General features: G+C 49.8%; 1 protein-coding gene across 2 annotated transcripts in view; it reads left to right on the top strand.

The window, feature by feature from the left end:
• HADHB (hydroxyacyl-CoA dehydrogenase trifunctional multienzyme complex subunit beta) overlaps positions 1-13,887 on the top strand; it is a 72,384-nt gene that overhangs the window by 11,706 nt on the left and 46,791 nt on the right. The window contains exons 7-16 of one of the 2 annotated variants that reach the window (XM_081854846.1): positions 392-479; positions 2,074-2,261; positions 5,608-5,788; positions 6,371-6,492; positions 7,933-8,012; positions 8,131-8,178; positions 10,429-10,516; positions 11,546-11,620; positions 12,989-13,153; positions 13,366-13,878. In XM_081854846.1, coding sequence (XP_081710972.1) covers positions 392-479; positions 2,074-2,261; positions 5,608-5,788; positions 6,371-6,492; positions 7,933-8,012; positions 8,131-8,178; positions 10,429-10,516; positions 11,546-11,620; positions 12,989-13,153; positions 13,366-13,401 — 1,071 coding nt within the window. In that variant the 3' untranslated portion in view covers positions 13,402-13,878. Of the gene's footprint in view, positions 1-391; positions 480-2,073; positions 2,262-5,607; positions 5,789-6,370; positions 6,493-7,932; positions 8,013-8,130; positions 8,179-10,428; positions 10,517-11,545; positions 11,621-12,988; positions 13,154-13,365; positions 13,879-13,887 lie in introns of those variants that run through there. The other variant, XM_081854847.1, reaches the window with a different exon arrangement.

Below are 13,887 nucleotides of genomic sequence, written 5' to 3'. Positions count from 1 at the left end.
AGCCTCTTCTGAAATGCTAAAATCTTAAAGCGCATTTAGGTGAGTGCTCCCAGTGAACAAGCAGAGACTCCAGAATGTGTGCTAAGGGGACAAATGGTTTCATTGGCCACTACCCTGCTTTTGAATAGCAACAGAATCATAGTTTCTGCAGGCTTCTTGTGCTAGCAAGTGGTTGTTTGTACGGACCCAAAGAGCAGATTCGCCTCCCTGCTCAGCCACATAATATGTCAAGTGGCCTTTGGCAAGATCATCTGCCCCTCACAAGATTTCTGCAAAGTCAACCGATGCACATCGCAGCCTGCTGCTTCCCACCGCAGGAAGTGTTGTAAAGATAAAGCTCTTTCTCAGCACTCTGTTTGCTAAGCTTTCTGCATTGTGTTCCTCTCTGTAGGCTGCCCTGGGAGCTGGCTTCTCTGACAAAACACCTGCCCACACGGTCACCATGGCATGCATCTCTTCAAACCAGGCAATGACAACAGGTACCAACGTTGCCTGGGGGGGAGGCATGGTTGAAGAACAAGGGGGCATGCAGCAATTGGCTGTCGAGTTGCAAAAAACCTGTCGGATGCTTCTCCAGCAGGAAGCAAGGCATTGCCCTGGGTCTCCTAAGTGGGAGTTCATTGCTCTCCGCTCTGTCCAGAAACATCAGCCTCCTCTTTCAAAAAGCACCTTTTTTAATTAAAAAAAAAACTGTTAAATGTTTGAACACATGTTGGCAAAAGCCAAAAATGCAGCTCTTTCTGGTAAGCAGCAATGTTCCTTCTTGTGGATTGATGACTGGACACGTGCCTGGTCAGTGGTTCCCAGGTGGGTGGTACCACCCCCTGGGGGCCAGTGGGATTACCTAGGGGAAGGCTAAGAGGCAAGCGGGGGGGTGGGGGGCACTGGATTGGGCCCCTCTTAGCGCCTTGATCTCTTATTTACAACTGACCAGGCTGGAGCCCAGAGCGGAGCAGCTTCCTTGCTTCATAGTTTAAGTTTTACTGTTCTTATCGCTTTCAATTATATTTCCTTTGGTCACGTTTGTTTGTATTTACGATTCTGAGTCATCACAAGATGGCCAGCTGTTGGCAATGGCGGGTTTCACTGGATCAAGGTCTTCCATTTTGTTGAATCAATTAAACTAAATAGATTTCATTGGATTTTGAGTAATTGTACAATGGATTGTTAATGTTATGAATTTATTGTGTTGTCATCTTCATCAGTGCGTTGTGCATAGCAGAGTTCTGAATTATGCTTTTCATAGCGTAAGGGTAGGTGCACTGGAGTGAGTTTATGGAACCAAGGGGGCAGCAGTCTGAAAATGTTTGGGGACCATTGTGCCTGGTCCTATGCAGAAGGGGTGTCTGGCAGGTTCTTGCTGCTGTCCCACTTAAGACAGCAAAAGGGTGAGATCTAACCAAGACAAAGGAGCAGGTTGACCAAGGAGGGTGAGCATGGAAGGAAGAAGGTTCAAAACAGCCCATAGAAACACACACCCCTCCACTTACAATCGGAGCACCTAGAGGGCAAGAAATTTTCGCAGTTGCAGTAGACACTGCGCTCGGTAAAAATGGATAGAAATGGTGGGCGTTGATCAAAGATTTCAAGTAAGAATTGGCGAATGCGTTGCTTCGGGTGTTCTGAATCTGGAAGACTGATAACCTTTCTGTAAATAAATGCTCTAGACCAGCCTTTCTCAACCTGTGGGTCCCCAGATGTTGTTGAACTACAACTCCCATCACCTCTAGCTAGCAAGGCCAGAGCTCAGGGACGATGGGAGTTGTAGTTCAACAACATCTGGGGACCCACAGGTTGAGAAAGGCTGCTCTAGACGGAGTGGGCTGGAGTCTGCGTAAAGAGGCCATGAGGCCATTTCCCCCAGACCACGGCCACCTGCTGCCCTGCTGATACCACATAGGGCAGGTAAAGATGTGGGTGCCAAAGACACTCAGGAGCAAAAAGGGAGCGCCTGGCCGTTCCTTGGCGAGTGGGCAGTGGCAGGGAGGGCATTTCTCACGCAGGAGGTGATGCCGCCTTTTATCTCCTGGGAAGTGTAACTCCTCGGCGCCTCCTTCCTCCCAATCTCTGCAGGAGTCGGTCTCATTGCATCTGGCCAGATGGACGTGGTGGTGGCTGGTGGCGTTGAGCTGATGTCCGACGTCCCCATCAGACACAGCCGGAAAATGAGGAAGACTATGCTTGGACTCACGAGGGCAAAAAGCTTGGGCCAGAGGCTGTCCCTGATCTCCAGGATCCGTCCCGATTACTTTGCTCCAGAGGTAAAAACAATGAACAAGGCTAACCCCATTTCTCTCTCCTCTTGCTTGTTTGGTGAGGACAAACCAAGTGGCAGGCTGGCTGGTGGCTCGTGGGGTGGGACAGTTGAGTGTCTCGGTCCTCTGTTCTTCATGTCTTCAGCTCCTAAAACAACTGTTAGTCTGGTGTTCAGTTCCCAGCACTGAAGGAAACCAAGAGGCTGCGAAAGAAGCTGAACGTTGGAAAATTCAAGACAGACCAAGTCCTTCTTCACATAGTGCATATAGTTAAACCATGGAACTCACTCCTACAGGGGGCAGTGATGGCCACCAACTTGCTTTTAAAAGGGGGTTATACATTCATAGAGGAGAGGGCTTTCGACAGAGGCAGGGATGCTTCTGAATACCAGTTCCTGGAAACAAGAAAGAGTTGTTCTTGTGCTCAGATCCTGCTTGCTGGTTTCTCACCATAATAATGATAATTTGTTAGTTCTCCGCCCATCTGGCTGGGTTTCCCCAGCCACTCTGGGTGGCTTTCGACAGAACATTAAATACAGAATAAAACTTCAGACATTAAATGCTTCCCTAAACAGGGCTGTCTTCAGATGTCTTCTAAAAGTCAGACAGTTGTTTATTTCCTTGTTTATTTTCTTGGTGGCGCCACCACCAAGAAGGCCCTCTGCCTGGTTCCCTGTGACTTCGCTTCTCGTAGGGAGTGAACCACCAGAAGGCCCTCGGAGCTGGACCTCCGTGTCCGGGCTGAACGATGGGGGTGGAGACGCTCCTTCAGGTATACTGGGCAGAGGCCGTTTAGGGCAGGGGTCGGCAAAGTTTTTGTGGCTTGGGCCAGTTCACAGTCCCGCAGATGCCGCAGTGGGCCGGAGTGTGTGCGCACGCATGCATGCATGCACAAACACTATTTCCAGTGCTCCTTCTGGCACAGAGGAGGCATGTGCAGCTTTGCGGAAGGCGGTCCCTGCTCTGCTCTGCACCGATTTAGTGTGGTGCATGGGAGCTGACCGAGCGGGTGGTGGGGGTCCATGGGCCGGTTAAATGACACAAGTGGCTCATGGGCCCTAGGTTGCCAACCCCTGGTTTATAGCTTTAAAGGCCAGCACCTGGTTGGCCACTCTGAGAAAGGATGCTGGACTAGGTGGGCCATTGGTCTGATCCAGTAGGCTCTTCATAGGATCTTTTGTTAAGGATTAGGGGTTGAAGAAGTTCCCCTTGCCTGTCCCCAAACACCATGAGAACTGCTATTGGGGAGGGCGCAGAATCTTGGGCTGTGGAGAAGGAAGCAGCTGTCAGTGAGCAGAGAGCTGTGCTTGGGGAAAGGGAAGGAGGAGAGACAAGACCAAGGCTGTTCATTTGGGGGTGGCAGAAAACACCACAGTGTGCGTTGGTGAAGGAAGCAAAAGGATGAGCTGGTGTAGGGTCAAGAAGGAGAGGTTGCCAGAGCTGGGGAGCCTGGCTGGAAGTGCTAGGAATGTTAAAACTGCAGGTGTTTGTGGGGAAAGGAGACAACGGGGCAGATAGATAGTTAAAGCTGGGGGGAAATATGGAAGAAACGTACATTGAAAATGTTGTCTGTAAAAATAAAAGAGAATTATTATAAATTAGTTTGGAGATGGTATTTAACACCAGTCAGATTAAATCAAATAAACAAGGAATATTTGGTGTTATGCTGGAGGGGATGCCAGGAAACAGGGAATTATGTTCACATGTGGTGGGGGTGTATATATGTTTTAAAAAATGACAAAGGGTGTTTAAAGCGATAACATAAATCACTGGGTTAAAGCTGACTGAAAGTCCAGAGGTAGCATTGTTATCAATTTACGATGGGGTGGAAGGTTCGCAGACTTTGAAAGACTTGCTCACTAATTCATTGACAGCTGCATGAATTATTATAGCTAGGAAGTGGAAGGGGCAAGGTGAATATAAAATGGAAGAATGGTATAAAGAGGTGTGGGATATAGCTATGAATAATAAATTAACATGTGCTGTTAAAGTAAGACCGGGAACATGCAGGAGAGATGATTTTGAGGAGTTATGGAGGGTGTTTGTAGAATCTGCACTGTTAAAACGGAAAGGGGTCAAACCATTGCAAGAGGTGTTGAAATTTTGGGATGTTGCATAGTTACAGTGGAATGGTCTCGGTGGTGGGGTGCACATTTTTATTCTTATTTATCTATGATTGTTTGTGTTGGCGCTGTCTGCATGTAGATCAGGGGTAGAGCATCTGTTTGCAAGCAAAAGGTCCCGGGGTCAGTCCCTGCTGGCATCTCCAGGTGGGGTTGGGAGAGACCCCCGTTCAAAACCCTGGAGGGCCACTGCTGCCAGCCAGTGTGGACAGTATGGAGCAAGATGGACCAGTGGGTTTGATTCGGTGTCGGGCACCTTCCTATGACCGATTTTCTCTTTTCTTTCTTAAAAAATAATTTTTATTAAGTTTTCCATTTTAACAATCTAATCAGATCACATTAAGTATTCCAAATCATACAAATACATATCATATAGTCCAAATATTCTGCCAAATTATTATTATTATTATTATTATTATTATTATTATTATTAGGGCTTCCCATGCTTTAGGTTCAGTGGGGCTCTAATCATCTTGTGTCTCCACTACCTTGAGTTTCCAATAGTTCCTTCTTTACATCTTCCTGTTGTTATCCTTCCTTCTTTTATGGCCTCTGAGTTGTTTCCACAGGCAAGTTGAAATGAGCAATAATGTGCTTCTGTGTGAAATTTGTATGACTCCTTATTTTTTGCAGCTGGTAAGTCTGTTGTTTGCAGAATGTCCTCACACGCTGGTGTTTATGCCGAATCAATCCAAATCCTTCTCGGGTGGCAGACACCATCTCCTCTCAGTTCCGATGAAATAAAATCTAGGCGGTTGCTCATTAATTTTCTCAGACAGGTTGCATCAAACATTAGTCTTTCCAGGGGAGATTTGCCAAATTGGACTTGAAGTACAGATATAATAACAAAATAGGATCTCACCTCCCCCATGACTATTTATCTCTGCAACTCGGTCTTATCCCATAATGGCGGATCCCAATTAAAGAATGCGTCACATTACCCTTCTCAGAATCCGTCCAAAATTTTTTGGTGTCTTTCCAGCGGCTGAGGAGATCCTGCTTCTTTCTAATAGCAATATTTGGAGAGTCTCTTATCTTCTTCCAAGCGTTTCAAAAAACAAAAGCTTTAGTTATATAGTATTGTTATTTCCACATAGTTTATATTTTCCCATCTCACTTGCTGTAGGTAATGTAAACGGTTCTTCGGGGGGGGGGGTTGTTAGGTATTATCGTAGTAGAAAAAGATTCCTATGACCCATTTTCACCCAGCCCTCTCTGGCTCCCACCAGCTCCCAGCCGTGGCAGAGTTCTCCACCAGCGAGACGATGGGCCACTCGGCAGACCGCCTGGCAGCCGCCTTTGCCATCTCGCGCTTGGAGCAGGACGAGTATGCCCTTCGCTCCCACAGCCTGGCCAAGAAGGCCCAGGACGAAGGGCTCCTCACTGACCTCGTGTCCTTCAAAGTGCCAGGTACCACGGTGGGGGTCCTGTTGGGAGGAACCCCTGGGCAATTCGTGGGGCATCGCTTGGGAACTGCTGCAGGAGGGGAAAACCCAGTTCCCTAATGGGAACAACTGGACCTAATGGTCAGGGGTCTCTTTACCTTTACCTTTAAAATGAGGCTGCATTTTAAATTACATTTTAACCTGTATTTTAAATTGGGTTTTTTCTTTTCCCCCCCTTTTTCTTTTTCCCCTATTATGTTTTTACTGTGATTTTATTGGTGTTAGCTCAGGGCGGGATATAAATAAAAATTATTATTATTATCATCATCATCACATTTGGCCAACTTTGATCCTGAATCTGGGTGTACCACTTTGGCTGCTGTTGACCCCAGGCAGAGGCAGAAATTCCTAGTGAAAGGAAGGGCTTCTAGGAGCAAAAGGGGTGGGGATAGGGAAGAGAGGGCTGTAGGTACGGGAGACGTTGCTGAGGTGAGGGTATCCTTGGGCACTGCAGAAATGAGGAAGCCTGAAGCTTAAATACTGGTCTGAAAATAGCTAGCCAAATCTTGGGACTCTGCAGGGCTCTAAATAACCTTGGTTCTGCCAGGCAGGGACACGGTCGTGCGGGACAACGGAGTCCGCCCGTCATCGATGGAGCAGATGGGGAGGCTGAAAGCCGCCTTTGTCAAGCCCTACGGGACAGTCACAGCCGCCAACTCCTCTTTCCTGGTAAGGCACCACACACAGCATCATTTGAACAAGGGATTTTCACCTGAAATCATTGGCCAGAGTTCGAGGCAGCGATGTTTCTAAATACAGTACCCAGAAACCTCAGGAGGCAAGAGTGGTCTTGTGTTTGAATCCTGCCCGCAGGTTTCCCACAGGCATTTGGTCAGCTCTTCTGCAAACAGGTTGCTGGGCAGGATGGGGCCCCATGGGCCTGATCCAGCTAAAGGCTCTTCTTGCATCCTTAGAGTGCTCTGTGGCCCAAGATTTAGCTGGTATGTATTTATATGATTTAAAATAGATGATAGATAGATAGATAGATAGATAGATAGATAGATAGATTAGATAGATAAAGGTAAGGGTACCCCTGACCATTAGGTGCAGTCGCGGACAACTCTGAGGTTGCAGCGCTCATCTCACTCTATAGGCTGAGGGAGCTGGCGTTTGTCCACAGCTTCCGGGTCATGTGGCCAGCATGACTAAGCTGCTTCTGGAGAACCAGAGCAGCGCATGGAAACGCCGTTTACCTTCCTGCCGGAGCGGTACCTATTTATCTACTTGCACTTTGATGTGCTTTCGAACTGCTAGGTTGGCAGGAGCAGGGACCGAGCAATGGGAGCTCACCCCATTGCAGGGATTCGAACCGCCGACCTTCTGATCAGCAAGCCCTAGGCTCAGTGGTTTAGACCACAGCGCCACCCGCGTCCCTTTTAGGTAGGTAGATAGGTAGGTAGGTAGATAGGGCGAAAAGAGGTAAAGGAATTTGACTTTACAGAGGGGGGGGGGGGAGAGGTCTTACTTCTGGTTTGCCAGCAAACTACAATTGGCTCTGTGCAGACATACAGCGTCCCTCTTTAGGCCTGTCCCCAGGGGGCCAGTGGGATGGGAGGAGAGACGGCCAGTGCCTGGCGCTCACTTGCCTGCTGCCAGCCCGTTGTTTGGCATTGAACATGAATGGAGCGTAATCTCTCATCAGGACCAGCCAGGATGGCCAACGATCAAGGGGGATGGGAGTTATGGCCCAACAACAGCAGGAAGACCACCTCGGCTTTCTCCCCCCCAACCCCTCCTGCATTTGGCCCTATGTATCAATACCCCCCCATAAACAGCTGTCTCTCCCCTTCCCTGGCACCACAAGCCAGAGGGCTACAGATGCAGGCTGGCTGCCTCTTTGAGAAGGAGGCTTTGATTTCAGCATGTCATAGAATGACAGTGAGTTTTAAGCCTTCCTTTTGAATTCCTGAGATTGAAACTTACTAAACTGCAACATCCTTTTCCCCATTGTGATTCCTGCATTGCAGGGGGTTGGGCTGGATGACCCTTAGGGGTCCCTTCCAACTCTACAATTCATTTGTAGTGCAGCTGAATACAGAGACAGGCAGATTCGGGGGGGGGGCGATCCCTGCTCTCAGCTGACGGAATATTCTTGGCTCCTATTCCCAGACCGACGGGGCCTCGGCGGTGCTGCTGATGTCCGAAGAGAAGGCTTTAGCAATGGGGTACAAACCAAAGGCCTACCTCAGGTACGTGGGCATCCATCTTCTGCTTTTCCACACCCTCCCTTTTGAAAGTGTGGCAGGCCTTTCCCTCCGCTGTCTCCTCCCTCCAAGAACACCCAACTTATTTGCTTTTCTCCCTCAGGGATTTTGTGTACGTCTCCCAGGACCCAAAGGACCAGCTTTTGCTTGGGTATGTTGCAAATGGTTGCTCTTCTTCGTTGAAATACCTGAGGCTGCCTTTCCAGTCACACGCAGCCAGTTCTGCCCTCTCCCAAAGCTTCCTGGCTATATCCTTTCCTAGTTTGTTTATTTGTTGTGTTTATGGGACGCAGGTGGCGCTGTGGGTTAAACCACAGAGCCTAGGACTTGCCGATTAGAAGGTCAGCGGTTTGAATCCCCGCAACGGGGTGAGCTCCCGTCGCTCGGTCCCTGCTCCTGCCAACCTAGCAGTTCGAAAGCACGTCAAAGTGCAAGTAGATAAATAGGTACCACTCCGGCGGGAAGGTAAACGGCGTTTCCGTGCGCTGCTCTGGTTCGCCAGAAGCGGCTTAGTCATGCTGGCCACATGACCCAGAAGCTGTATGCCAGCTCCCTCGGCCAGTAAAGTGAGATGAGCGCCGCAACCCCAGAGTTGGTCACGACTGGACCTAATGGTCAGGGGTCCCTTTACCTTTACCTATATTCCAACTTTTTTCTCCAAGGAGCTAAAGGTGATGTGCATGGCTCTCCCCTTCCTCGTTTAATGCACCACAACAGCCCTGAGAGGCAGGTTAGGCTGAGAGAAGGCAGAGACTGGACCCAGGTCACCCTGTGAGCTTCATGGCTGAGTGCGAATTTGAACCCCAGTCTCCCAGGTCCTAGTCCAACACTCTAACCCAGGCATCCCCAAACTCGGCCCTCCAGCTGTTTTGGGACTGCAGGTGAAACTCGGAAAATTAGAATATTGTGGAAAAGTTCATTTATTTCAGTAATTCAACTTAAAAGGTGAAACAAATATATGAGATAGACTCATGACATGCAAAGCGAAATATGTCAAGCCTTTATTTGTTATAATTGTGATCTTATAGCATACAGCTGATGAAAACCCCAAATTCACAGTCTCAGAAAATTAGAATATTAAATGAAATCAGCAAAACAAGGTCTTCAAATAGAGCAATATTGGAGCTCTGAGAAGTAGAAGCATGCATATCTACTTAGTACTTGGTTTGGGCCCCTTTTGCATCAATTACTGCCTCAATGCGGCGTGGCATGGCTCCCCAAATCTCTTTTCTGATGATAGCAGCTTTTGCATCTCATTTGGAAACCAAGGACTCAGAGTCTGGAGGAAGAATGGGGAGGCACACAATGCCAGGTGCTTGAAGTCCAGTGTGAAGTTTCCACAGTCTGTGTTGATTTGGGGAGCCATGTCATCACAATATTCTAATTTTCCGAGTTTCACCTGTACAATTCCCATCATCCCTGACCACTGGTCCTGTCAGCTAGGGATGATGGGGGTTGTAGTCCTGAAACAGCTGGAGGGCCGAGTTTGGGGTGCCTCCTCTAACCATTAGGCCACGCTGGCTCTCAGTGGGCAGTTCCGATATTCCTGGGGCGATTGGGGTTGGGCAGTTTTCAGGTCCTGCAAGTAGCAGGGGCCCGAGGCAGGCAAGGCAGGGGCCACCCATCTCTTTGGCTCTTGGGCATGCATGCCAAGCCCCGTCTACTCTTTCCGTGGGGTGGGACTCGAGTGGTTGACATCAGCCCCATCCCAGAGTCATTCAGGGGTAGCGGCCAAGTTGGAACAGGTGAATGCTGATTAGTGGCAAGAAATACCAGTTTGCCAACAACACCCGCGCCCCAGTTTGGGTGCCTGGATTTTGGAACTGAGGCCTTGAGGGAGGGGGGCAAGCCTGAGTCCTGGCAGCTCAGAGGAACTGCACAAAACCTTATTGCACTTTGGAGTGGTTCTGGTTGGGGTGTCACGATTCCTCCTGCCCACCCGCCCACATCTCAGTACGGTGGTACCTCTGGATGTGAACGGGATCCGTTCTGGAGCCCTGTTCGCATCCTGAAACGAACGCAACCCGCGTCTGCGCATGCATGGGTTGCGATTCGCTGCTTCCGCGCATGCACGTGACGTCATTTTGAGCGCATGCATGAGCGGCGAAACCCAGAAGTAACGCGCTCTGTTTCTTCCGGGTTGCTGCAGAGCGCAACCCGAAAACGCTCAATCTGAAGCTACTTCAACCCGAGGTATGACTATATTGTTAGTGTCTTGTAGGCCTTAAGCAACTAAAAATAGCCCTGGGGTGCAAATTCAACCCAGAAGGGCTTTCTGGGTGCTGGCGAGACAGGCAGCGGCCCCCGGGGCCGGCCCCTGCAAGCCTCCTCCCCAGGCAGGCAGCTCTTTCTGCACTCGCAGCCACTCTGAACGCCACTCTCCGTTCTGCTCCCCTCCCAGGCCAACCTACGCGACGCCCAAAGTCCTGGAAAGAGCTGGCTTAACAATGGCAGACATCGATGTCTTTGAATTCCACGAGGCCTTTGCAGTAAGTATTTCTGGAGAGGGGAGGCTGAGAGGCCATAGTATAGCCATCTTCAAACATCTGAAGGGCTGCCGTGTACAAGACTGAACAAGCTTGCCGTCTCCTGCTTCAAAGGGTGGGACCTGGACCAGTGGTCTCCAATGGTGGACCCTCCTTCCTTTGAGGCTTTTAAAGAGAGATTACGTGACAGGGATTCCTGCCTTGCAGGGGGCTGGACTAGATGGCCCTTGGGGGTCCCTGTTGGAATTCTGCCTCGGTCAGAGGTATGTGCCTATCTGTCCAGGCACCGGCTGAATTCCTTTTGACCTCCCTCCCGCGACTCCCGGCAGGAAAAACAGTTGAGGTCCGTATCGGCGATTTTTCCCAGACTGTGAGAAAAACACACCACTGCTACTCCTCCTCCCTGCATATCCCCAGGGAGGGGAATCAGACAGACAGAAGTGTCTTTACATGCCTTTATTTCTGTCTTTAGCAGCCATACAGATAAAGATGTCTGCACTCTTCGAACAACAGAGAAACTCAAACTGACTCCACCCATGTACATCCTGTACAGATCATATGACACACACTGATCTCACATCCTGTGCTCAGTACGGAGAATGGACTGCCCCTTTCTTGCCATGGCAACAGTCACAAACATCCTGTCTGGCTTTCCAGCCAGCAGCAGCTGGCTTAGCTGCTGCTTCTTGCTTCTGCATTGCTTCTTTATGGTAACAGTCCCTTCCGAGCATACAGTTCTAGGACTCTTATTTTTCCCCCAGTAAGAAACATCCAATTAATACGTCCAATCATAATGCTCCAATTCAAATAAAAAACTAAAATAAAAAAGACCAAATTATAGTCCAAATTATAATTAGTAATTTTTCGGAGCTCCCCATGGTCTGTATCTCTGAAGCATATCTCCATATCTTAGTCCTGCTTCTCCTTGTATCCATATTTTCCACATCTCGATTTTAACACTTCTACAGTTCTAGGACTCTGTCTGCTGTTGCTGCCCAGAGCGTCACCCTTCCTCTCCCTTTTCCCTCCTAGGGGCAGATTCTAGCCAATATGAAAGCAATGGATTCGGATTGGTTTGCCCAGAACTACATGGGCAGGAAGTCTAAGGTAAGGGGCCGATGTTGGCAGTTTTGCTGTGAATGTGTCCTCCTCCTTTATAGCCTTCCCTTTGCCTTGCCTGCAGGTGGCGCTGTGGGTTAAACCACAGAGCCTAGGACTTGCCGATCAGAAGGTTGGCGGTTCGAATCCCTGCAACGGGATGAGCTCCCATTACTCGGTCCCTGCTCCTGCCAACCTAGCAGTTCAAAAGCACGTCAAAGTGCAAGTAGATAAATAGGTACCGCTCTGGCGGGAAGGTAAACGGCGTTTCCGTGCGCTGCTCTGGTTCGTCATAAGCGGCTTAGTCATGCTGGCCACATGACCCGGAAGCTGTACGCCGGCTCCCTCGGCCAATAAAGCGAGATGAGCGCCGCAACCCCAGAGTCGGCCACAACTGGACCTAATGGTCAGGGGTCCCTTTATCTTTTACCTTTTTGCCTTGCCTGCAAAATGGAAAGGGCCTAGGGCTGAGGCAGCATCGTTGAAGAGTGGCTGGGGAAACTCAGCCAGATGGGTGGGGTATAAATAATAAATTATTATTATTAATATTATTGAGGAGACGATGATTGGAGCTGGATCAGTGGCTCCCAAATCTTTCCCCAAGGACCACTTGAAAATGCACTGTGCTTGAAGCTGTGTGATTTTTAATGTAGTTTTATTGCTTCTTTTATTTATTTCATTGTATTACACAGTGAAGGGACGCAGGTGGCGCTGTGGGTAAAACCTCAGCGCCTAGGACTTGCCGATCGCATGGTCGGCGGTTCGAATCCCTGCGGCAGGGTGAGCTCCCGTCTTTCGGTCCCAGCTCCTGCCCACCTAGCAGTTCGAAAGCACCCCTAAGTGCAAGTAGATAAATAGGTACTGTTTTATAGCATGAAGGTAAACGGTGTTTCCGTGTGCTGCGCTGGTGCTGGCTCGCCAGAGCAGCTTCATCACGCTGGCCACGTGACCCGGAAGTGTCTCCGGACAGCGCTGGCCCCCGGCCTCTTAAGTGAAATGGGCGCACAACCCTAGAGTCGGACACGACTGGCCCATACGGGCAGGGGTACCTTTACCTTTACCTTACACAGTGAATTCTATGGAATTCAAATTGAACATGAGCTTCAGCTATGCACCACCTGAATGAAACTGGCGGGCCACTGGCGGCCTGAGGACCACAGTTTGGGGAACCCCTGAACCCAGTACCCAGTTTTCAATGCCAGGGCTTTCTCTCCCTTCTCACTGCCCCCACAGCTTTGCTCCTTTGGGGGTCTTGATGCAGCTGACCTGGAAGGACCCCCCTTGATCTTCCACCAGGAGCTGATCCTTCCCCACATTGGTGGTGAGTTTGGTAACTCGCACTCAGGGCCCTACTTTTCTCTTGCCTTCTGCTTGCAGGTCGGCGCTCCCCCTCTGGAGAAGTTCAACAACTGGGGCGGGTCCCTGTCCCTGGGACACCCCTTTGGGGCCACCGGCTGCCGCTTGGTCATGACCGCTGCCCACAGGCTGAAGAAGGAAGGAGGGCAGTACGGCCTAGTGGCCGCATGCGCCGCTGGAGGACAGGTAAGCCAAAGGAGCACCACCACGCCTCCCAGTGGGACTGCCACCTGCCTGCCTTGCAGGGTCTTGCTAAATAGCAGCCTTTGCTGTCCTCCTTTCCCAGAAATCCCACCCCCTTCCTCCTTCCTGCCTCTCTGTGGGAGGGGAGAGGTTTGTTCCTCCACCTGCAGGTCCCTTAATGAATAAACCCTTTCCTGTTCCTCTTCTGCCTGCAGGGCCACGCCATGATTGTGGAGCGTTACCCACAGTAACCCCATCCAGGACTGTCTTCCTCTCGCCCTTCGTGGCACAGCCGTCCCGCTTCAATGCGCTAATGCCAGAATCCCTCCCTGGTCCTTCCTCGAAAGGATGCCCAATGGCCTTTGTACATATTTTCTAGTAGCAGTTGGACCCTTGGAAGTTCTGCCTAGTCCATAGAGGGGGCCTTCTGCAGGTTATCTTCTGAAATGCAGCACAGCTCCCCCTTGTATTCTTGCATGAGAACACGTTAAAGATTTGGAGTGCTCTGACTTCCAAAAGCAGCAGTAACTCCAGAAATGAATAGTTCGGTTTTTAAAGTTAAGCCTGTTGCCGTTTTTCAGTAGGGTTTTCGATCTGAACTGCAGTCAACTGGGATATTTAATTTTTCCCAAGGGGTGAGGGCTCAGCATGAAGGAAGTGGACTGTTAACAAAGGTGGAGCATTTGTGTCTCCACACCTGTGCCTTAATAAATGAGAGATACAAGGTGGGGATGGCG

This window comes from Podarcis erhardii (assembly GCF_964252035.2).
Source record: "Podarcis erhardii genome assembly, chromosome: 3".
Classification (NCBI taxonomy): domain Eukaryota; kingdom Metazoa; phylum Chordata; class Lepidosauria; order Squamata; family Lacertidae; genus Podarcis; species Podarcis erhardii.
The sequence above is the reverse complement of the archived record's forward strand: the minus strand, read 5'-3'. Positions and strand labels throughout refer to the sequence as shown.